This window comes from Dama dama, chromosome 30, assembly GCF_033118175.1.
Source record: "Dama dama isolate Ldn47 chromosome 30, ASM3311817v1, whole genome shotgun sequence".
NCBI classification, from domain to species: domain Eukaryota; kingdom Metazoa; phylum Chordata; class Mammalia; order Artiodactyla; family Cervidae; genus Dama; species Dama dama.
The window spans coordinates 33,227,239-33,251,918 of NC_083710.1; the positions used below are offsets into that span (position 1 = coordinate 33,227,239).

Below are 24,680 nucleotides of genomic sequence, written 5' to 3' on the forward strand. Positions count from 1 at the left end.
CTATTTCATGTATCTTTATGTATCTGATAGTCGGCAAAGAGCAAACTTAAGACACTGAAGAGTACAAAAGATTCGAGAGAGCAGCAAACTGCCGCTCCCCCACCCCCCGCCCATTTTTAATGCTCACGTTTTAACAAAAAATAATAGGGATATACCTTTTCAGCGAAAGAAACAAAAGCTGTTTCAGACCAAGCGAAAAGCAAAACTTATCATTTTGGCTCGGGAGTGGCAGGGCAGGACAAGGTCTGTTCAAGTCAGATGGAGCAAAATTAAGCAGAAAGTGGTACCACAGATAGCTTTCCAAATTACGCCACACCTAAAATTCGCTTATAAAAAGTAGAACGAAAACGCTCACATTTTATTCCACAAAACAATATCCTGCCGCTGATGAATACAAGGTCATGTAACACAAATTCTAGGATTGTTACTATAAGTTGAAACGGAAATTCCTTCTTCTAATTCATAATTCTCCAGCTGTGGGGTAATCAAGACAATAATAGAAGCGGATACCGAACAAGCACGCAAACAAAACAACGCCGCGGCTGGAAAAAGCGTGCAAGAGCGGCAGAGAAACACGGCCTCTCCCGAGAGCCTCCCAAGACAAAGCCGGCTCCCAGCACGCACCGCGGCCGGGACTACACATCCCAGCCCGCAAGGCGACACTGACTCCCAGTTGGACTACGATTCCCGACATGCTCTCTGACAGCCGGCCAGCCTCTCCAGAGTACCAGGGTCTCGGGTCTCCGCAAAATTTGGGGGTGTGTCTCTGCCAGCTGAGCCTCCTCTCCCAATCTAAGCGTCACACACCATCGCCTACTAGTACATTACGAAGGTTACGATTTTTTCGAGTCATTCTTCGTTGCCCGTTTTATTAGCACGGCAAAGAGCCTCTAGCTAGGGCGGGCGGGGGCGTAGGCGGGTCAGCCTGGCCAGCTTGAGCCAATAGCGCAGGAGTGGCTTTCTGGCTGCCATGGCAACGGCGGCCGTCCCCAGAGGGACCAACCGCTCATTGGGTAGAATCTTTCGAGAAGGCTCGAGAAGAAGGAAGCGGAAGTAGCACGTGGAGGGGCCGGTGGAGGCGCCGGTGAGTAAATGCCGCAGATTCTGGAAAGTTCCGATCAGTGCGATACATAAGGCTGAGGCTCTGGGACCTCCCCTTCTGGGTCGGTAGTTCAGCAGCGCGCCGGTGAGGGAGCGGTGGAAGATCCAGGCCGGCAGCCCGAGCTCCGGAGCGACTCGCGTACACCGAGCACCGCCTTCTCCCGTGGCTACTGCTCCGCGAACCACCCCTGTCCCCGGGAAGTCGGAGGCTCCAGACCGGCAGACTGTCCGTGTGTCCGTCCGTCCGCCCGCGTGACAGGAGCGGACCCCACGGGAGTCGAGCGCGGCCGGGGCAGGAAGCGGCCGCCAGGAGGACGCAGACCCAGACTCATACCGAGCCGAGGCGGAGGCGGACCGAGAGCCGGCCATGTCGGTTGTGGGGTTGGACGTGGGCTCGCAGAGCTGCTACATCGCGGTGGCCCGGGCCGGCGGCATCGAGACCATCGCCAACGAGTTCAGCGACCGGTGCACCCCGTAAGTGGGAGCCTGCTGGGGGCGGGGGGGAGAAGCCGGCGGGGGCTGGAGATCCCGGGGAACCCAGGCTTGCGGCTGGCCGCGGAACGCCGAGGGCGAACGGAGCGCGGTGTGGGGAGCGGTGCCCTCCTCCGTGGGGATCAGGATGCGGACTGCCTGGCCGCCGGGTAGGGGAGGGCGCCTGCAGCCGCATATCGGAGAGGGGGTGTCTCTGGGGTTCGCGGGGGCCAAGGGAAGCCCGAGAGTCGAGTCTCCCCGGGGTGGTCACTTCGGGCGGGCTTCCTCCTGGGAGCCGATCGGGGGCCAAGCCGGAGACTTGGCTCCCTTTTCTTGGCGAGAAGCCTCTGCCAGCTTCTTCGCGGCCGCCCCCGTTTCCCCACCCGGCTTCTCGGAGGTGGCTGAGCCGCCCCCAGCTCGTCCCTCTCTTTCCGAGCCTTTCTTTGCGCACCACAGAGCTGGGGCTGCCGAGCCTTTTCTTCCGCATTGTGAATCTCGAAATGAGCTGGAAGCTTCCAGAGCCTGTATGCTGCTGCTTGTGCTGTGAGCCAGTGGATTGTTGTTAGCGACCACAGACTCACTGTTAGGATAGATGAGTGTGTCTTCTTACTCACGCTTGGATCATTCGTGAAAGATGTAAAGGGCCTTTTTGCTCGTTTTATGAAAGCCATTATAGAGGAATCGTGTTCCAGTTTTTTTTTTTTTTAAATTTTGCACAGCTTAAATAAGGAGAGAAAATAAAAATTGCACACTTGTACACTAGAACTGGATGTTGTCACTGAATTAAACGGTATATTCTACTGCGGCACGGGGTGGGCAAAGGGTAACGTTTTAAAAAGCAACTTTTTTTGGAGAGGGTCTAAATTTGTGAATATAGTGTATAAGGGGTGAAGCATTGAGCCCAGAGGTGAAATGACTGGGTTTCTATCAATATCAATATTTGAGTGCAAATGAACATTTATAAAAGTGAATGGAAATGAGAAAATACCAAACAGCTCAGAGACAGTGTCAGTACCATTGGGAAGACTTGGTCCCTAAGCATCTCATACATCAACCTTTTTATAAATCTACAGTCTTTTCTTTAGCTGTGCCAGCGTCTCTAATTGGAGTATAGTAAGGAAAAAGAATCTCAGGTTTTCATGCCTAGGTACAGTTTATATCTTTGTTCTCTTTAGGCCAATAAAAGGAAGAAAAGCTATTGTAGGAAAAAATAGTATTTGTGGTTATAGAGATCACTGTGAAACTAAAGATGACAGGTGTGTCTCTCAAAAAATACAAGCGGAGGGCAGTATTGGAGTTTAATATTTTATATAATAGATGTTTGACTCAACTGCGTTGGCTACTATAAATTTGTTTGGTGTACTTAATTTTATTCTCCCCTTGGAAAATGAGTAAATTTGTCTGGCAACTATATGTTTACTTTGAGTTGGGAGTGACTTGTTTCCGGAAGGTATTTTAAAGGTCCAGCCTTTGCTCCAACAGTTCTCTGGCTTTTCGGAGGCTATTTAGCACCTGCTCAGATAATTTAGGTCTGAGGTGTCTCAATTATAGCAAATTTGGATTTGATTGGGCTTGGTATTTAATGCCCTCAATGTGTTCCCATTTTGCTCATATCGCGCTGTTACTCCTTATCTGCCTTCTGATCTGAAACCTAATTCACTTGCATCCTTCTGACAAGACTCTTGTGGTTGTGCCTGCTCTGTGCTGACGGTCTGTTCCCAGTGCTCTGCAGGCTATTTCACAGTTACAAGTCACTTCATCTCTTAAAAGCTAACTTAAAATGTAACAGATTATTCAGTCATTTTGCTCAGCATTTATACTTGGTTATGTTGTGGTACTTGCTCTGCGTCATTTTTACTTGACTTGCTCAAGTAGAGTCTTCTGTATAGGACCGACCCTCTTTTGTGCTTTTTTAAATTCCGGAAGCATAATTTAGGCCCACTTGTTTCTCGTTATGTAAACATGTTCTAAAGCGTCAAATGGTCTATTAGAACAGCAGTAGGTAGGATAGTGATATTTAGATTTCTGTCAAGTTGGTAACTGCCAAGTAGGTACACCATGTTTTTGTCAATGGTGTCTAGGACCAAGTTAATAATACAGTTTTAACTGTTCAATGATTGGGGCCTGGAGAATTACGCTGGTCCTTGTGCTCTTGGAAAGTGTCCTCTGAGCCTTGAGCAGTCTCGGGTGGAAGCTGGGGTTGGAGTAGTGGGAGTATGGCTGCCACCTAGATAGGGTTCTCAGAGTAGCAGTTCAGTTGGACCCTCATAGAGAAGCTGACCAAAGGTTTAGACTCCAAAATTGTGCTAAATTGTGTCCCCCTTGCCTAAGAATGGAAATTTATAATAGAATTTTCCTCTTGTCAGTTAAAATCCACATTTATGCTTCTTTACATTTGTGAAACATGGTTGTTTTTTCGTCTTTTCTAGATCAGTCATATCATTTGGATCAAAAAACAGAACAATTGGAGTTGCAGCCAAAAATCAGGTATGTTCAAGAGGATTCTGATCATTTTTAAAAGAAGAAGTTTTAAAAGTAAAACCTCAGAAACATACAAGAATATGAAATACCTAAGCCTATCTGTTTTTGAGTTTGTGAACGATCATGCAAGTATTGCTTATGAGCCCTCGCATGTGTGTGCAGTCGCTCAGTCATGTCCTTCTCTTTGCAGCCTCATCAGCTGTAGCCTGTCAGGCTTCTGTGTGTGTGGAATTTTCCAAGCAAGAATACTGGAGTGGGTTGCCATTTCCTACTCCACTTAGGAGCCCTTACATCCTTATTTTCCTTTTCTCTTCCTTTTGTTTTATTGAATAAGATACACTTTAACACTCTAATCTTCCAGCCTTAGTTTTTAATGTGTATCCTATTTTCTAAGACATTTGATTTTTTAAAACAAGATACTTGAAATTCTTTCTTGTGAAGTTTCTCATGATACTCATTTAAGAGTTAAAGATTCTTTTTATAGAAGGAACTTCTAAGAAGTTACATTGTTTAAAAGCGTTTTCAAGTTACTTTGTAATTACGGAGAACTTGTTGTCTAGGCCTGTGGTGTCTTATAGAGTAGCCATTAGATACAGTTCTTGAGCATTTAAAGAGATGTGCCTAATCTGGATTAAAATGTAAAGTATGAGATACATGTGATTTTGAAGGCTTAAAATGAAATAAAAAAGAAAACCATCTTATCAGTTTTCTACAATGAGTACATGTTGAAATGGCAGTATTTTAGATATATTGGGCTAAATAAGTTATTGGAATTAATTTTACTTATTAAGAGGACTTGACAATTTACCTATGTGACTCCCATTTAGGGCTCACATTATAACTTGAATTTTGGGGGTTGGGGAGAAAAAATAAATATGAAATATGAAAATCTAAGAAAGGGACTGAAAGCAGTCCTATATATGTAAACATACCAAAGTAAACATATTCTGTATACCTTAAATTTACACAAGGTTATACATCAGATTGGAGAAGGAAATGGCAACTCACTCCAGTGTTCTTGCCTGGAGAGTCCCAGGGATGGGGGAGCCTGGTGGGCTGCCATCTTTGGGGTCGCACAGAGTCGGACACGACTGAAGCGACTTAGCAGCAGCAGCAGCGTACATCAGATTTTATTTAAATTATTTATTTAAATTATTTTAAAAAAAGGTTGAAAAAATTCTTTTAAATACAAAAAATAGTATTGCTGCAAAGGAAACAAAACTCTATAAACGCTGGAATTCTGTGTCATGGCTAGCTGGAAGAGAGGAACGAAAGAAAAGACAGTGGGGAAGAGAAATGGTCATGCCACTTAGAGTGACCTACTCAGAAGGGAGAGCCTGGTGAGGTAACAGCCTCCCTGACTGGCTGTAGAGAAGACTCCCATCCCAGACTTGAGATCCACTGCATTGTTGTTACACAAGGAGAATCCACTGAGGCTTCAATCTAGCCTGTAGACTAGATCTAGCCTCTAGACATCTGTCATCTCAGTTCCAGAATCAAGTAGATCAGAGAAATAAACAGTGAACTGTTATGCTGTTTTCAAACTAGTCACTTTAGAAGTCTTAGTTTTTTCATCTTTTATTGTAATTATTTTTGTGCTTTAAATAAGGTTCCCACTGCTGACATCTTTGAGTGAAGTATGCTATCAAGTGTGACTTTTGTATATCCAGAGCCTAATCATCAAAAATGCCTACAAGCAGTTGAAAGAATTTCCTCATATGGAAACTGTTTGAATCATCCTTACCTTTTCAGAGTCCAGAGTGCTCAGCCTTACACCATGGAACCTCTGGCCTATCCTTACCTTTTCTGCTTTTTGGTATAGATTATTAATATTCCATGCTATTGATATGAAAAGTAGCAATCCATACATCTTGTGGCTCAGAATAACTCATCCTGGCCACTTGGCGACTTAATAGACTATAACAGTTAACTCCTTTTTAGAAAAATGTGATTGGACTATAGGTCTTTCTAATTACCCTATTTCAGTTATTCGTTAGGTATAAAACAAGTTCAGTGGGAGAAAAGGAATGAAATAAAGTTCCTGGGGCTTGTTCAGAGTTTTGATAGTTTCATTACCTTTGAGTTCATCTTGCAGATTTGGAAGCCTGTGTGTATATTCGTCTCACTGCTTCCCTCCTGGCATTTCTGTAGAAAAAGGAGAGAAAATAAAGTGTATTCATTGTTGGAGAAATTCAGGGCTCTTGGGCAAGTTATTTATATTCTGGTGATTTGAGTTGAACAAATGACTGGCTTTTTGATTGCTGTAATTAGTGATGTTGAAATTAGAATTTAATTTTTTTTTTTTCCCCAGCAAATCACTCATGCAAACAATACAGTGTCTAATTTTAAGAGGTTTCATGGCCGAGCATTCAATGACCCCTTCATTCAAAAGGAGAAGGAAAACTTAAGTTATGATCTGGTTCCAATGAAAAATGGTGGAGTTGGAATAAAGGTAATTTAATTGAACAACGTTAGATTCCTTACTAAGAAATTGTTCAGTTCATCTACAGAGAAAAGTACTTAATTCTTAGTAAGTATTTAACTCAGTTTCTGTAATTGGACAAAGTGGTTTTTTATTTTTTATCTGGTTTCTCTTTTGGACAAAGTGGTTTTTTATTTTTTATCTGGTTTCTCTTAAACTATGGGTCTATGTTTAAATTATCCTTGAAGAATTACTCAGATGGTATATGCTGCTATAAAACTTAGTTTGTGTTTCTTAGAACATCTTGGCAATTAGAAAAATTTAGAATTTCTGGTGTCTAAAGAAACCTAGATTGTGGTGGTGTTATCAAAAGCAGTCTGTTCCACTGAAGCTCATTTGCAGTTGTTTGGAGAGCTCTAGTGTAATACAAGCAGAAACCTTTTTTAAAGTACAGAGGCATTCCTGTCTTATGATCTGCACAAAATCCTATTCGTCTCCATGATTCATCTCTTCAGTGAGGCTGGCACTTGACTGCTGTCTATGGTGCTTGGTCTAGTACTTTGGGTAGGGGAAAACACGCCTCAGCGTCCTTTCTCCTCTTCATCTCTGGGGAGGAAGCTTTCTTTTTTCCTTCTGCTTTGCTTTCCTATCCACTTTTCTCTTTCCTTTTCCCTTTCCTCCTTTTAAACAGCCAAAACAGTAAAGGTTTTCTGGAAGAGAATATGTAATAATGTTTGAAAGTTAATATTAGTAGCTTTAAGGACTGCAGTAATGAGAGCATTTTCTTTCCTCAACGCAGGTGATGTACATGGATGAAGAACATCTGTTCAGTGTGGAACAGATCACAGCCATGCTGTTGACTAAGTTAAAAGAAACTGCTGAAAACAACCTCAAGAAGCCAGTAACAGATTGTGTTATTTCAGTAAGTAGAATTCAGCAAGGCAACGTGTTTTATTTTAATTTGCCTTCTTCATGTTGCTTTTTAGTATTAAATGTGTGAAAGCTGTTCTACTACCAGAGACCAGAATTCTGCTGGACTGGATCACTGCAGTGTTCAGCAGCATTGCAGAGTAGGTTTGAATGCTATCTTTAGCCAGAAGTTGCCGAGTTTTTTGTATGGTGGTACATATCAAAATCTCCTGTTGGGCTTTTTGAAAATACAGACTGGCTGATCAAATTGGAGGATGTTCCAAAGTTAGTTAACTGTATTGAGAGACAATTGTATACGTCCACGAGAGAGTTCACCCACACATGAGAACCAGTTCTTGGTGAGCAGTAGTTTTAACTAGGGACTTCCCTGGCAGTCCAGTGATTGGGATTTCACCTTCCAATGCAGGGGGTGCAGGTTTGGTGAGCTAAGATCCTACATGCCTAAAGGCCAGAAAGCCAAAACCTAAAACAGAAGCAGTATTGTAACAGAGTCAATATAAAAATGGTCTACATCACTCAAAAAAGATTTCATGCCTTAAATGTTTTTGAACTGCTAGCAAAATTTTATCAAGTCTTCCAATAGATAATATACTTCACAAATGGTGGTATGCCTGATGGTCACTAAAGATGTCCAATAAATGGAAAAATTATGCAGTAATGTACTCTGAAAAGAGAACTTATCGTTTGACCTGAGTCAGTAACTTATTCCTCTGGGTTAGAATTTTCATATGGTGAAAATCAGAAGTTTATTATGATAAAGATTAAATGACTTTAAGGTTCTTACGTCCTTAAATTACTAGAATTCTTAAATCTGTATTCCCCAATATGGTAGCCAGTGGCCACACATGGCTTCTGAGCACTTGAAATGGAGCTAGTCAAAACCCAGATGTGCTGTATGCATAAAATACACACCAGGTTTTGAAGAGTTAATATAAAATAAAGAATATGAAATATTTTGGAGATGTTGGGTTAAATAGAATGTTTTATTAAAATCAAAAATAAATAAAAATGGTCCACATAAAAAATATCTTTAAAAATAAAAAGATAACCCACCAGTAGTCACAGAACCCAGGTTTTTAGCATTGGTAAACTCTACTTTCAATGGACAGTTGATAATTAAGTTATTCAGGAGGATTTGCAGTGTACAGGAGCCATCTTTTATTGGCAGGGTGACCTGCCCAGACCTGTCAGGAGCCTTTATGGTGGTGCACCTTGGGATATGAGAGAATCCTGAGATAAGAGAGGCAGAAAGGCTGAAGTTTCTCTTGTAAGACAGAAAGTGTTTTACTAAAGGAATATTTTGGAGAAATGCTAGTGGTAAAGAACCCGCCAGCTAATGCAGGATATGTAAGAGACATGGGTTCAATCCTTGGATCAGGAAGATCCCCTGGAGGAGGGCATGGCAACCCACTCCAGTATTCTTGCCTGGAGAGTCCCGTGGACAGAGGAGATTGGCGGGCTGCAGTCCAGTGTCACACAGAGTCGGACATGACTGACGTGACAGCACAAAGTTAAAGTTTTAAGTCAGTGGTCCTTCCTCCTCCCCCACTTCCCTTTAAATAACCTCATATGGGAAACTGCGGAAAGAAGGGTTCTGATTGGAAAGATGAGCAGAGACCCACCTTTGCCCTTGGTGCTCTTTTTGAAGCATTTATAGATACTTAGGGAGGAAATGTGGAAGCTCCAGTACCAACTTTTCTCTTAGGTACTTTCCAGCTAAGTGATTATATGGATGTATTATTAGATGCTTTTCTGGAAAAATGTGCTAGTTAAAATGGTGTCCTAGAAAGTGATCAAAAGAGTTCATCTGGGTAGAAGACAGCACCCTTAGAAACTATCCCACGAGCTGTTTTTTGTTCTTCCTGTTAGAAAAATCAACAGGCTTTGACAAAAAAAGTTTCATTTTGTAATCTTAACAGGTCTGCTGAATTAAAAGGTACCCCATCTATTAATGCTTAAACCCAACGAATAGCAAACCAAAGGGCAGTGACTAGATTAACAACTTTGTATTATCTTTAAATTCCTGTAGTCTCTATAGTGTAATTATATTTAATGATGACTTAGCGGAATAATTTTCAAATGTCAGTAGAAATAAGACCACTTTAGAATGTACACTTACCACTTAAATGTAAAACTTTGTTAGATTTAAAGAACTGGTAATATATCTTATGAATATCTTGATTAGTTTTTATTTCAGGTTAAAATTTGGTTATAATAAACCTGATACTTAAAATTTTAGGGCAATCTTCTCGAAAGTAGTTACTGTTTCTTAAAGTTAAAGAACTTGCCAGAAACTTAATCTAAAGTCCTTCTTCTGTTTCGTGACATGGCCAGGCACCGGTTTAGCTAACTGTTGTGAGTTGGCCACTGGTGGTTGTGGGCGGTTTGTGTGTGTTTTGGTTTTCTAGGTCAGTGAACATTTTTTCCCTTCCTGTTTGCAGGTCCCTTCTTTCTTCACAGATGCTGAGAGGCGATCTGTCTTAGATGCTGCCCAGATTGTTGGCTTAAACTGCTTAAGACTCATGAATGACATGACAGCTGGTAAGAGAAAAACTGTTTTTGTGTAAAAGTTAACATACTGTTGAAACTAAAGTTAAGACACACGTGGTCCTGTTATCAAACACTTCCATGTAGAAATACCACCTATTAAAAAACTTAGATTTGAAAGCAAAAGTTCTAGTCTTGCAGATGCTTGTTTTAGTGAGAAGTTGCAACTTTGTCAAATGGATGAATCTATTTTCATTAGGAAACCCTTGTGTATATTTTTTAATCTTTTGAATTAGTTGTGTTGGGTTTAGTTTTTTTATTTCCTTACATTGTTTTTATAGTTGAGAAACAAGTTTTCCCACAACCTTATTATGGGGTTTTAGAACTACCTCGCCTTGATTTACCGGAAAACTTTTTTTCCCCTTATACGTTTCCCAATTGTTGGTAGTTTGGAGTCAGTCATTCCTCTTACGTCAGATGTTGATTTAAGCTGTGCCATTTGCTAGGCACTTTGCTAGGAATGAGTTGATGGGGAGCAAAGTACTCAGTAGCGCTTGTGTCAGTTTATTGTGATTAAGGATGGACTCAAAGTCAGTTACACCCTAGTGTATTCAAGCAAAGCAAATAAGACTTTGTTTAGCATATTTTTCATAGATATTTTAAGGATTCTTAAAGTATTGCTAACGGTGTGTTCTTGAGTATACACAGTGGTTTCAAAATTCAGAAAAAGCAAACCATAGACTATTTAAGATAGATCAGTTATTTGCCTTGAATCCAGTTGGTAGGAACTGTAGTTGCTCTAGTTATATATTAAATTCTTAAATTTTTTTGGATAAGCAGTCTCCTAGCAGGTTGTGGTTCAAATGTAAGTACTGTGTAATGAGTCTGATATTGTCTGTGTGTGGTTCTGTGTGGTGTACATGCCATTGTTTTTGCATTACATATGTCTTCTCTGTCACATCTCTTCATATATTTAAAAGTGATGGAACATTGTTGTAAAATCAGAAAGAGATGAAGTATGAAGCCAGATATAAAAGAAATGTGTTCACCTTTAATTGGTCGAAGTATAGTCAGGTTCTCTGCATGTGTAATTATATCGGTAACTATGAAATTACTGAAAGGATGTGAACCGAAGTATTGAAACATACTAATTTCCTTTTAGTTGCTTTGAATTATGGAATTTATAAGCAGGATCTCCCAAGCCTGGATGAGAAGCCTCGAATAGTGGTTTTTGTTGATATGGGGCATTCAGCTTTTCAAGTCTCTGCCTGTGCCTTTAACAAGGGAAAATTGAAGGTAAGGTCATAAATTGGAACTAAGTGACCCAGATATTAATGTGTGGCAATTGTTGTTACTTTAAGCTACTGAGCTTCTTGGGTAATGAAGAGTTTGGGATAAAGCTATTAAAAGAGAGTTGTTCCTAAGGTTGATCTGCATAAAGACAATGCAGTTGTCTTAGCATGTTGTTCTTGTTTAGGAAAGAAAAACTTTCTAAGATTATCTTCTGTGTAATCATTAGAATTAAAAATATCATAGAGATGTAGCATTCCATTTGGATTTTATAGTGATATACATCCTAATTGAGCTGGGTTTCATGTTGTAGTTTAAGTAGAAATTTTGAGCCTGTTTGTTTGAGTTAGCAACATTTAAGATTCTGGTTACAAATATGATTGAAAATAACCTGATTATTTGTTGTTTTAACTAAATTAGGTACTGGGAACAGCTTTTGATCCCTTCTTAGGAGGAAAAAACTTTGATGCAAAGTTGGTGGAACACTTTTGTGCAGAATTTAAAACTAAGTACAAGCTGGATGCAAAATCCAAAATTCGAGCACTTCTTCGTCTATATCAGGAGTGTGAAAAATTGAAAAAGCTGATGAGCTCTAACAGCACAGACCTACCACTGAACATCGAGTGCTTCATGAATGACAAAGATGTTTCCGGAAAGATGAACAGGTGTGTCTCAGATTCTGACAGATTAAATAGAAGGAACTTCTTGCTGAAACTGTAGTCCGGGGGTCAGTTCTAACTGTGGTCTTCTGAGTCTTGACCCACATTTCAAGATTGCACCACCTGAAGTGCTGTCCGCATCATTAGAACTAGAATTGCTGCTGCAAAGAGGGCTTTTCACAGGATCTGCGCTAAGTGTCCTCATGGTGAAGTCTTTCTAGTATTTCTGGGCCAGTGATTGAAAAATGTTTTCATAATATCTTTCACAGAAATATATTGAACTGAATGGAAATATTCATAAGTGATGAAAATGGGATCACATAAAATATTAAGGACTAAAAATGGCAATCTTAATATAAAAGTGATTTCTTCTGTAGTTACTAATTTTCTTTTCATTCTCCCTTCTGCATCTGGATTTTGTATATTTTTAGGGAAAAAAGTTATGAATTATGGTATGGCTAAACCTGGCCCATGTGGAATTCAGGGTGTCTGAGAAGAAAAAAGTTTGTTGGGTTGATAAGAATTATTTAAAAAGTAGGGCAGAATGTTGGCCTTAAGATCAATTTTCTTAACGTTTTCCTCTTAACTGCCAAGGGCACAATTTGAAGAGCTCTGTGCTGACTTGCTGCAGAAGATAGACGCTCCCCTTTACTCGCTGATGGAACAGACTCAGCTCAAAGTAGAGGATGTGAGTGCTGTCGAGATAGTTGGAGGCACTACACGAGTTCCAGCCGTGAAAGAAAAAATCGCCAAGTTCTTTGGGAAAGATGTTAGCACGACGCTCAATGCAGATGAAGCGGTGGCCAGAGGGTGTGCACTGCAGGTACTGTCTTCGCATCTTCTCTGGGAGTCATTCCTCAAACCACTTCTGCTTTATCTCATCCTGGCAGAGTCCTGTGCCCAGTTAGACACCACCAGGGAGTTACTTTTCAATAAATCGATAAGGCTGCGGGGACACGAGGATCTTCCAGTATTGGAAGATTTGTTGTATTACCTTTTTATCTAGTGAATGCCACTATTATTTATCTTTATAGCTAGTGTTTAGATGATAAATACTTTATGCATAAGACATATGTATACACTGTAAGTAGTTTTGAATTTGAACCTACCCGTCCTATTTGAATTGATCTTTATGTTAGAAGCTGAGTGAAATTTTTCATGTGCTTATGATAATCTTTTTTTCTTTTTCTTTTTTAAGTGTGCAATCCTTTCCCCAGCATTTAAAGTTAGAGAATTTTCTGTCACTGATGCAGTTCCTTTCCCAATATCTCTGGTCTGGAGCCATGATTCAGAAGATGCTGAAGGGTATGTAGGAGAAAATAATGTTCAGATACTTGGTTTTAATATTTTTTAAAAAAATGAACGTATGACATTCATGGTAGAGTGTTTGATTAACTGAGATCTTTTAGCAATCAAACTTACCAAAATATTTCTCTCATTTTGGGTTATACATGGTGAGATGGGGTTGATAAAGCTTTTAGATTGTGATCTGTTTGTGTCACACAGTGAGCGTGAACCCTTGAAGTACTGAGTACCTTTGGTTTCCTCCTAGTGTCCATGAAGTGTTCAGTAGAAACCATGCTGCTCCTTTCTCCAAAGTTCTCACGTTCTTAAGAAGTGGGCCTTTTGAGCTGGAAGCTTTCTATTCTGATCCTCAAGGAGTTCCATATCCAGAAGCAAAAATAGGTAAGCAGTTAATTGTATTTATTCTTTTGAAGATTTAGTGTACCAACTTAAACACTCTGCTTTTAGCAGTGTTGAGTAGAATGCAATGAAAACGTGAAGTGGAACATAATTGAAAATGTGAGGACAGTTTCAATTTGGAGTAATGAAGATGGGGAAGTCTCTTATTGATGACTAAACTGGCCTAAAGAGATGAAATGACTTGTGTGTGTGTAGGAACACTTGAGTGTTTTTCCTTTTCTGATACAGTCTATACTTAACTATTATCACCCACTTTTAGTATTAACCTTTCCTCTGGGTGAAATGTTACTTGCAGAACATTACTTCAGTTTAAAACCTGGCTTGGAAGCCATTGAAACTATCTCTGAAAGGTACCTTTGTGTTGTAGTCTTTTTTTAAAAAAAGTACATTTTGGGGGTATATTTTTCTTTGAGAAGTTTGACACTGTCCATCTATTTTGGCCTAAAGTAACACTGAAAATCTGTGGGAAACCTACAGGCATCTTCTTGTATCTCTTTTCCCAAGTAAAATAAGCTAGTATTGCTAGATCTTGTCAGGACTCACCTTTGCCCAACACTGCTTCATAGTGGAATTGTTGGAAGGAGTCTGGCCTGGCCAGTTGTGTTTTCTTTTTTAATCCTTAAAACTGAAAATGTTCTGACACAGGAGGGTTTTATATTTTAAAATAATTTTTTCTTGTGTTTGTTGATAGATTAAGTAATCATTGAATATAGACTAGACTAAAATTTTGACAGGCTGGATTGTAGTCCCCATTCAACGGAGGATAAAATCTAAGCTCTTTAGCCTGGCATTAGCTCTCTTGTTTTGTCACCAAAACTGAAAAGCCTGCACACACTTACAGAGCCATCTTAAATATCTCTCCTGTGAGTCTTCTTGCGTACCCTTTGGTTAATGCTGTTTCTTTAACTGAATCTAATGACAGTTACTTCCTGAACCTAGTGATTAGATAATTAATGAAGGTCTGTTCCAGCCTACTTCACTGACCTAGTAAATAAATCTAACTTTGTGTGTTTGTGTAAACAGGACTTTAAATACAAGACTACTAAATCCCTTGTAGCGCTTTGCACATAATAGGTTCAAAACACTTAGTTTCTTTTCAGTGGTATTTGTAGTAGCAATAGTATTGGTAGAGGTGATAACTAACACCGAGCACTTAGTTCCATAGTAAGTGCTCACTATAAACCCTTAAGAACTCAAACTGTAGAAGCATAAAGTAACTTATAGCCATCACAGGGCCAGGATTCAAGCCCAGGGAGTCTGGGTCAGAGTTACCACTCTTCATTTCTACTTAGTCATGGTCTGGAACTGCTGTAGTGCATCATAATTTTAGGCTTTGATAACAGATTTTACCTCACCTCTCCTATTTGAAACATAAAATGTTTAGATCAGTCAGAAAACAGTATACCCTACTGTGAAGTTCCTACAGAATCAGAATGAGGCAAGTGCTTGATATCATTAGCCGTATACTTGGGATTTTCATGTTGAGGGTGTGTTCCCCGGTAAAGTGGGGTAGGAGGAGGTGAGGATGGCTGGTCTGTGTCTCACACAGTGTCTTTGTCAGAAGTGTCACAAGAGTGCCCTTGCCTTTGAAGGTTTCATGGCATTTTAAGACTAATCCCAAGTATTGTAAGTATACTGTGTACTTACCAGTCTATTTTAAAAGGTTATGTTTCTGGTATACACTAAAGGACTTAAGTCTAACTCAGTTGGTAGAGAAAATGGAATTTTGGAATCGCAGTCTTTCTTAGCCTTTGTCCGCATGATAGATTTGGTTCTGAAATTGTTGATTTCTTTTTGCTGTAGGCCGCTTCATTGTTCAGAATGTTTCGGCACAGAAGGATGGAGAAAAATCACGAGTGAAAGTCAAAGTGCGAGTCAATACCCATGGCATTTTCACCATCTCTACAGCGTCTATGGTGGAGAAGGTCCCAGCCGAGGAGAACGAAGTGTCTTCTCTTGAAGCCGACATGGACTGTCAGAATCAGAGGCCACCAGAAAACCCAGACGCTGAGGTAAGTTTGTAGGTAAGCCTTTGAGATGGAATATATAGTAGACTTAATTCTAAGCCTGAAGAAATGGGTAGGAAAAGGTTAAAGTGTTTTTCTTCATGATAATTAGAATTTTCATTAATGACGACAATAGCAATTTCTAGGTGATGGTAATGTACAGCCTGGAGTTTGGTGAACTGTGATTAAATTCTCTGTAGCTTTGTTTGAACCAGCATGTGACAGTTTGATTCAGAGTGGGCAAAGTTTCTTGGAATTATATTTTTTAAGGCATAGGCCACATATTGAGAAGTCAAATGCCGTCTGGTGTTTAAGAAATAAAAGACTAAAAAACTGTTCATTGAAATATATACCAGATATTAAAACTGTTTTTTGGTTTTTTTAAATCATATGGCAAAAATCAGTTTTGGTATTTTATAACTTGCTTGTATTTACATGGTTTTCTGGGTTGTGGGAGGAAGGAAGTGTGAAGTATCTGACTAGAGTTTAGAAAGTTGTTAATTGTTCATGATGTTAATTGAGACTTCTATTAGCCTAAGTGTTAGTTTTACATGGTCAACCAAAGAATTCTAAGAAACTTTAAAATAGATGAGTTCTTATAGTTTACTTCTAGACAGTAACCAGAAATAGCTTAAATGAAGAGGTAGGTAGGCAGTTACAGTGTGTTAGTTCCCATGAGCAAGTGTGACATCCCTGTGGTCAGACTGTTAGCACTGTGGTCATTCCCTAGAACATTTAAGGAACAGGAGCATCTGAGCCTTAGCTTTGTCCTCATCGGGAAAAACTTCAGTGTAATGAACTAAATGACCAGCACCACATACCAGCGCTTTCTCACCTGGCTACAGACACCATTATTCTAATGCCTGTTGTATCCAATCTCTTAGTACCTTTTAGATGTATATATACCAGGAATACCTTGCTTCTGGTACTTCAGTGTCTGCCTCAGGATCTTGAGGCTCTGGAAGAAAATTAATGAGAGACTTCAGTCATTAAAGTTATAATGCTTCAGGCTTCTCCCTGAGATGGGATAAGATCATAACAAGCTCTGATCTACTGGGGATTGAGGCATCTACTAACATTTAGCATTTGTTCTTTTCCTGGGATTTTTTTTGAGGTGTAGACTGTTGGGTCACGAAAAGAGCGCGGAGACAGAGAGGGTCTTGCGTTTCTCTAAACTGGAGTGATGAGCTAGCTGCCAGATGATGGATTGTTGGCGATTTTATGTTAATTCCTCAGTCCACTGACATGCAGATATGTTGAGATGTGTGATGGCTGTTGGTGAAGTTAGGTTTTGGAAGCTTATTTTTGGGAGAGAGGCCTGGAGAAAACCTACTTGCTTTTGAGAATTAATATCTGTGCAATGCTAGAGGGGAGCTTCTTGAAGGAGAGTTCTTGTCATCACATCAGTCAAAATGCCTACTACTTGTGTTATTTAACTATTATATTAACTGTTATCATTCAAAGAATTTCTTACAGGTTTACAATATCTAAGAAGTTTTCAAATACTTGTTTTTTATGCTTTTATCCAGTATCGTTTCCCCCCACCTGTTAAGACTTCAGAAATTGAGTGTACTGTCTTTGGTGCCCTATAACCTTTTCAATTTATACAAGTACACCTGCTTTCTACATCCTTTGTGCCTGGGCTTTCATTTCAGAAAAATATCCAGCAAGACAACAATGAAGCTGGAACACAGCCCCAGGTACAAACTGATGGTCATCAAACCTCACAGTCTCCCCCTTCACCTGAACTTACCTCAGAAGAAAACAAAATCCCAGATGCTGACAAAGTGAGTGACTCTTCTAGTTCATTCCATTAGACAATGTTGCAACATGTGATCATTAATGATATCATTCAATCTGCAGTTTCAAGAGCAAGCACCAAGTTACCTTATTCTATATAGGATTTTTTTTTCTCCTGTTAATTTTCTATGTTTTTCAACTGAAACCAGTGAGAGGTACTCCAGCTAATTATCCTACCTTTTGGACTTGAAAGCTTCTCTTGAATAACTGCCACTCCAGGCAACCAGGGACGAATGCATAGCTTTTGTTGTCTTCTCTAGTGCTAGAGGTGCCTGCAGATGCCAGCATCTGAAAGACTCGTCTCAGTGCTGTGTGATGAGTTTTCACTCGAAGTCATCCGATGATAAATACATGGGCTATAGGAGTCTAGTAAAACTTTTTTCTCCTCTCAAATTGCCTGTCAAATTTATAGAAATTAATTACAATGATCTGGTAATAAGTTTCCATTGTTATTCCAGATCTGTGCTTTGCAAAACTTCGTTCTTTGTGCAGGTTGCATGTAAATTATTCTTTCATTAGAAGTTTGGTTTTCTCTCATTCTGAGGATAGACCTCTTTACCCTTAGATGAATTACCGAATAGTCCACTGGGGTCCAAATACATGTTACTCTTAGTAAAAGCATCTGGTTTTAAGCTCCCATGCCCTGACTGATCCCCTCGGGGGTCCTGATTCTGATTTCTGAAAGAAGCTGCCGCCGCCTCTTGAAGAGTTGAGTGTGGATGGCCTGGCAGCGATGGCTCCTTAACTTCTGTGTTCCTCCCCTTCACCTAGTGCAGAGCACTGACTGGCTCCTGCCGGTGGTCCCCACACCTGTTAGAGCACGCCCTGGGGAGCTCACCTGCTGCTAGCTGTAGGTGGGACCACTAGTGCCAAACCCTCTGGGGAGCGTCCCTTGTCCAGGCCATGCGGATGCCATCTTGTGATGCGTTGGTTTTGTCAGCAGTTGGTTTGATGTTGTACTGCTAGTCTGATCCCAACTTAACCTCCATACCTGTGGCTCTCATCCATTTGATTCCCAGTATCTGTTGCACTCCTGTGTTTTTGCCAGGTGTAGGTGCGACTTTTCTTTCTTGTGTTTCGTGACCCCCAGAGCATGCACAGTATATTGTGGGGGTGGTGGGGGGGAGTTCTCATGCTCACAGGAGGGGCGAAGACAGGGGTGTGGCAGGCTGACTGGTAGGCGCCTCCTAGTGACCGAGCTCTCAGCGCTTCATAGACAAGTGATCTCTTAGGACGCAGAAACAGAAGCCTGGAAAACACGCCTGAGAAACAGTCTCCGTCCTTGTGATTGTCAAGCCGTTGAGCCTCCTCCAAGTCCCAGTTCTTTCGTGGAGCCTCCTTCACGACTCCCCCAGGTCCCCCAGAGCCCCCGCCTGCTGTGCCTCATGGGCTGTCGGCTCACCGCCGCAGCCGGTCAGCGTGCATGTCAGGTGCCCCGTGGTTCTTCTCATCTGTTCTATGGCTGCATTTGCTGAAGTTGTGCTCTTTGTCATTTGTGTCTAGAAGAACCTGCAGAAATGAAAATGCTAAGAACATCTTGGAAAATTAAAGGCCATAGGAGATACTTACTTCTTTAGCCCTGTATTTACGTATTTTGGAAAAAGTTAACAGTAAACGTAGCATTTGCTACATCATTCCATTTACTGTTTTAAGACTGTAAACATTTTTTTGACCTTGCAGAGTTGCTTATGAGAAGTGGTACAACTCAAAAGGCAGATAGTAGAAATAAGGAGATGGATGTATATACACATGTATAGGTGTATATATCATGTCCAAATTCAGGGAATTTTAAAAGGCACTCATCAGTGTACTGGTAATTGTAGCTGGAATATAGAGACTCAAGTATATAATACAGGGATAGAGTTGATCCTAACATGCTTAGCAGCTGATCAGTCTTATCTGTGGTTACTATTATAGACTATAATTTAAAGAAGTGGCAATTTAATAGTATTTTTGCCTTTTTCAAGTCACAAACATAGCTTAAAGTTATTAGAAAATTAAGGACCTGTGAAGAAAAGCTTTAGCCAGAGAGATTAAATTTGAGATGAAAAATGTTCTGGTGAATTCTTGAAGGGGGATGTATGGCAGGTATAAGTGTAATTGCAGCCCTGATTTAAAATGGGTGGGTGGGAGTTAGATGATTTTACACATTCTTCCAGCTTTATGATTTTAGGGATTTCACTTTTGCGTGAGTCCTCAGTAAGTATGATAGGGATATTTCTGTTATTCAAGAACTATTTAAGAATTTTTCTTTTTTTTTTTTTAACCCCTCTTCCCAAGGCTAATGAGAAGAAAGTTGACCAACCTCCAGAAGCTAAAAAACCCAAAATAAAGGTGGTGAATGTTGAGTTGCCTATTGAAGCCAACTTGGTCTGGCAGTTAGGGAAAGACCTTCTGAACATGTATATTGAAACAGAGGTAATTACTTCACTTAAATATTTTTATTTTGGAATGTATTTATTTGTTTGGCCCTGTTAGGTAAATGGCTATAATTCTTAACATTTCATAAGTTTTATACAACTTTTAGGGGCAGAATGAAGCCAAAAAGTAATGGTTTTTAGTTAAATATTTTTAGCAAGTTTTTTTTTTTTCCTAATATTTTTACAACTTTATTAAAGAAATCTATACCATAGATCATTCTGCTTGGTGCAAAATTGATTGTCCAGGTTCTTGTGAAGCAATTGAGCGCTGATATCTTCTAGCACAGAGCACAGTACCATCGGTATCTCAGGCCACACTAAATATTTCTGTTAAAATACATTGTGCTTCTCTGTAGTTTGGATAGGTGAAGTGACTGAGACTCTTGTTTTCCTTTACTGAGCTGGGACCATTGTGTTTAGAAATTTAATGATAAATCCCTGTTTCTGTTTGATAAATAGTACGTTCGTTTGTGCATGCTAAGTAGCTTCAGTCGTATCTGACTCTTTGCGACCCCATGGACTGCAGCCCGCCAGGCTCCTCTGTCCATGGAATTCTCCAGGAAAGAATACTGGAGTGGGTTGCTGTTTCCTCCTCCAGGATATCTTCCTGACCAAGGGGTCGAACCTGCGTCCCTTGTGTCTCCTACATTGGCAGGCAGACTCTTTACTGCTAGCACTAATAATGTAGTGGCAAAATTGTGTGGCCGTTACACATTGGTCAGTATTAATCCCAGTAGGAGACAACCATGTAACTACATAAAACAAACAAAATTGTATAAAAGCAGTGGATAATTTTTGTTCCCTGAATGTTAATCTGAATTGTGAAAGTTACATAATTTATTGCACTCAGTTGTGTCTGACTCTTTGTGGCCCCATGGCCTCTAGCCTGCCCGGCTTCTCTGTCCCTGGGATTTCCCAGGCAAGTATACTGGCCTGGGTTGCCACTTCCTGTTCCAGGGGATCATCCTGACCCAGGGATCGAACCTGCATCGCTTGCATCTCCTTCATTGGCAGGTGGATTCTTGACCACTAGTGCCACCTGGGAAGCCTTTTACAATTTATTATATGATGTTAAAAAAAACCAAAACCCTTCATTCTGTGTATTTAGAAGATGAAAGACTTTGTAGGAATTGTTGGAAGAATATTATGAGGTATAACTTAGAACTGTTAAAACTGATTTTTTTTTTAGGGGGGGTATAATTGTTGACTTTGTTAACTCCAGAATCTAAATAGTTAAAATTCAGTCGCACTTAGCAGAGGATTGGAATTAACCTCTTTTGTTTCTGGACAGGGTAAGATGATAATGCAGGATAAGTTGGAAAAGGAGAGAAACGACGCTAAGAATGCAGTGGAGGAGTATGTGTACGAGTTCAGGGACAAGCTGTGTGGACCATACGAAAAGTTTATATGCGAACAGGTGTGTTTAGCGCTGTGTTTTTATTCAGATAATCTCACTTTGAAGTGCTTAATTCCTAATTTGACATTTAAAACCTCTACTAGATTGTGTAACTTGAGCTTTTTGAAAACAGACAACTTGAAATAGAAATCGTATAAACGGAGTCATGGAGAGAGAGGCTAACTAGCAGTGTGCAGTTTTATACTAGATTATCCTAGTGACTTTACTCTTTACCATTGAAGAAAGAACCTGTCAGCACGTTTATTCATAGTCTGCAACATCACAGTTATTGGGGGAGTAGAAGCATAAATAGGAGAAAATACTTGCTTTCAAAGACCTCAGAGCCTTGGTTGCTCTGTCATTGCTTTATCCCATAAGACTTGTTCATCCAGTCATTCCAGAGTTTGTCAGGGACCATAAATCCCAGAGCAGAAGCATGTCTGCGGAAGATGGGCCTTGGAGAGAAATTGGGCTAGTTATAGAAATCCAGAGTGGATTTGTATAACTTTATTCAACCTAAAGCTATAGTATAACCACATACTTTCTGAGTTGATTAGGAGTGACCTTTGTGTGCAGTGATTGAACTATCAACTTGGCTAGGTTTCCTTTCAGTATTCAGTGGTTGTGGAAGTGAGTAGGAAGTTACTAATCAAGACCTAATTGTTTTGGAGAATAGGAAGAAAATTGCTCTTCTATGATGACATTTTAGTGTACAAATTGTGCAAAATAGAACTTCTAAAATTTAAGTCCATAAGAGCAGTTTACCACAAATTTTCAGACATCCTTATGTGAAGAGAGACTAGCCTAAGACCATCTCCCTCCCCTGTATAAAATACTGTCTGGAGCAAGTTTTGGTGTGTTTTTGCACCTTGATGTTTTTCAGTGACGAGAATCCAGGTAATCAGGTTTGCCATCCTGGAAATAAGATGAGCTTGATACTGAACACTTCTGAGGATGACTGTTTTGTCATGAAAGCTTTTAAAGTAAGGTAGCCACTGATACTGATTTTCGTGTTCTGTATGTAGGATCATCAAAAGTTTCTGAGGCTGCTCACAGAGACTGAGAACTGGCTCTATGAGGAAGGGGAGGACCAGGCCAAGCAGGCGTATGTTGACAAGCTGGAAGAATTAATGGTAGGCCTTCTCTCCCCTGGAAAGTGGTACTTATGTTTCAGACTGTAGACTTCTAAAATATAATTATTCAAATACTAATTTATCACATTCGGTTTTAGAAAATCGGCACTCCAATTAAAGTTCGGTTTCAAGAAGCTGAAGAAAGGCCGAAAATATTTGAAGAACTAGGACAGAGGCTGCAGCACTATGCCAAGATAGCAGCTGACTTTAGAAATAATGTAAGTCTGTACACAGTGAGGACATGAACCCTGGATTTACAAGCTACTGCTTAAGTGAAGGAGTCTTCGTTGTGAACAAATGATCTTAAGTCAGAAATTAGGTTTGGGTGTGTGAGACAAGATGGTATTGATAGATTTGAACTTCATGGAAAATTGGGTCCAATTAGATGTTAGTTACTGTTAAATATTTGATTCTACATGTTTTTCCATTTAGGATGAGAAATACAACCATATTGATGAGTCTGAAATGAAAAAGGTTGAGAAGTCTGTTAATGAAGTGATGGAGTGGATGAATAATGTCATGAATGCTCAGGCTAAAAAGAGTCTTGATCAAGATCCCGTTGTACGTGCTCAGGAAATTAGAGCAAAAATAAAGGTGAGTGTCACTGTCTAGTGTTTACTGCTGTGGTTTCTTAGGGATTCCGGTTGCAATGATTTGAACCTTGAAAATAGCCATTTTTCCTTAAATCTTTTTACCTCATCCCAAGACCAGATTTCTTATTAATAGTTCATTATTGATATTACAAAATGTGGGAAGGCCTTGTAAGTTTCTTCGTTTATTTAGTTCAATAAATACATTTGTTGCGCTTCTACCACGTACGCAGCTATTGTTGTAGGAGTTAAGCTCTCCGTGTACAAGGGGAGTCCCTGCTCCTGGGGAGGTCACCTGCCAGTGGCCGCCATGGTAAAGACGCGACAGGAAACCAGTATGGGGGGGCGTCAGACTGTGTTAAATGCCACGGGGAACAGTAGTCAAAGGGACTAAGAAACTTGGTGATAGGGAGAGTCCCAGGTCGGTATTTTATCAGGGAACGTCCTGCTGAGTTCATGAGGCCTGAAGGAAGTTGGTAAGAAAGCCAAGGAAGGTGCTCTGTCTGGAAGAACACTCAAACACAGAGAAGGTTAACATGAGCCTTTGAGGTCATGGGCTATAAGCTTGAATTCCAGCTCTTTGCTCACTGCTTTTTCTCTTCCTAAGGTTAAGAGATGATACCTTTTAATAATTGCTATGAGGAATAAATGGGTTAATAATAAACTGAATAGTTAGTAAGTCCCTGACACATTGTAGAAGAATATTTACATATCTAGATCAGGCTTCAAGCTATACTTTTAGGCAAATGTATTGAGCAAGTAGAATTCTTTGAGTTATTGTATGATTGGAGTTGATTGAAAAATACTGGTTTAAGTATGTAGGAAAGTAATTGAAAACATACTGGAGTTAGTCTGATTATTAGCTTTGTTTTCCTTTCTTAGGAGTTGAATAACACTTGTGAACCTGTCGTAACACAACCCAAACCAAAAATCGAATCTCCCAAACTGGAAAGAACCCCAAATGGCCCGAGTGCTGATAAAAAGGAAGAGGACTTAGACGGCAAAAACAATTTCAGTGCTGAACCTCCACACCAGAATGGAGAATGTTACCCTAACGAGAAGAGTTCCATTAATATGGACTTGGACTAGATGACATGAAACTGATTTCGTCCTTCAATTAATAAAATATTTTTGCCATAGTATGTGATTCTACATGACATACTGAGACTATTTATATTTTCTTTTTTAAGGATGTTTAGAAATTTTGTGTATTATATGGAAAAAGAAGAAGCTTAAGTCTGTAGTCTTTATGATCCTAAAAGGGAAAATTGCCTTGGTAACTTTCAGATTCCTGTGGAATTGTGAATTCATACTAAGCTTCTGTGCAGTATTACCATTTGCATCACTGAGGATGAAATTGACTTTTGTCTTTGGAGAAAATAAAGTGTACTGCTTGTTCAAGAGGGCTGTGATTAAACTCTTTAAGCATTTGTTCCTGCCAAGGTAGTTTTCTTGCATTTTGCTCTCCATTGCAGCATGTGTGTGGGTGTGGATGTTTATAAACATGACTAAGTCTGATTTCATAAGGGCTTTCTAAAATTAATTCTGTCCAATAGAATATGACTTTTGCTTTGGTATTAATTATATTAAAAATCCATTGACTAAAAGCAAAAGCTAGTGAAATGTGTTAGCAGCATGCAGAACAAAATCTTTAAAATATATCTCTCTTATACAGTGCATTGTCATGTGAAGGTGTACCATGGAAGAAACATTGATTCTGTTTGTAACTGATATTGTGAAGCCTCTTATGAGCTTTAAAATAAAGTTCATCTTATGGTGTCATTTCTAAA

At 40.0% G+C, this 24,680-nt stretch overlaps 1 protein-coding gene across 2 annotated transcripts; it reads left to right on the forward strand.

Moving 5' to 3' along the window:
• The first annotated feature begins 1,102 nt into the window (after positions 1-1,102).
• Positions 1,103-24,680, forward strand: HSPH1 (heat shock protein family H (Hsp110) member 1). Of its 2 annotated transcripts, XM_061133715.1 has the most exons (18): positions 1,103-1,575; positions 4,002-4,059; positions 6,365-6,505; positions 7,275-7,397; positions 9,847-9,946; positions 11,055-11,188; positions 11,603-11,847; positions 12,436-12,664; positions 13,040-13,146; positions 13,394-13,527; positions 15,349-15,557; positions 17,207-17,338; positions 19,632-19,769; positions 21,063-21,188; positions 22,193-22,300; positions 22,399-22,518; positions 22,733-22,894; positions 23,773-24,680. In XM_061133715.1, the coding sequence occupies exons 1-18, from the start codon at positions 1,469-1,471 to the stop codon at positions 23,977-23,979; spliced, it is 2,580 nt and encodes an 859-aa protein (XP_060989698.1). In that variant the 5' UTR covers positions 1,103-1,468; the 3' UTR covers positions 23,980-24,680. The 2 variants fall into 2 exon arrangements, with proteins under 2 accessions (XP_060989698.1, XP_060989699.1); XM_061133716.1 differs by lacking the exon at positions 17,207-17,338.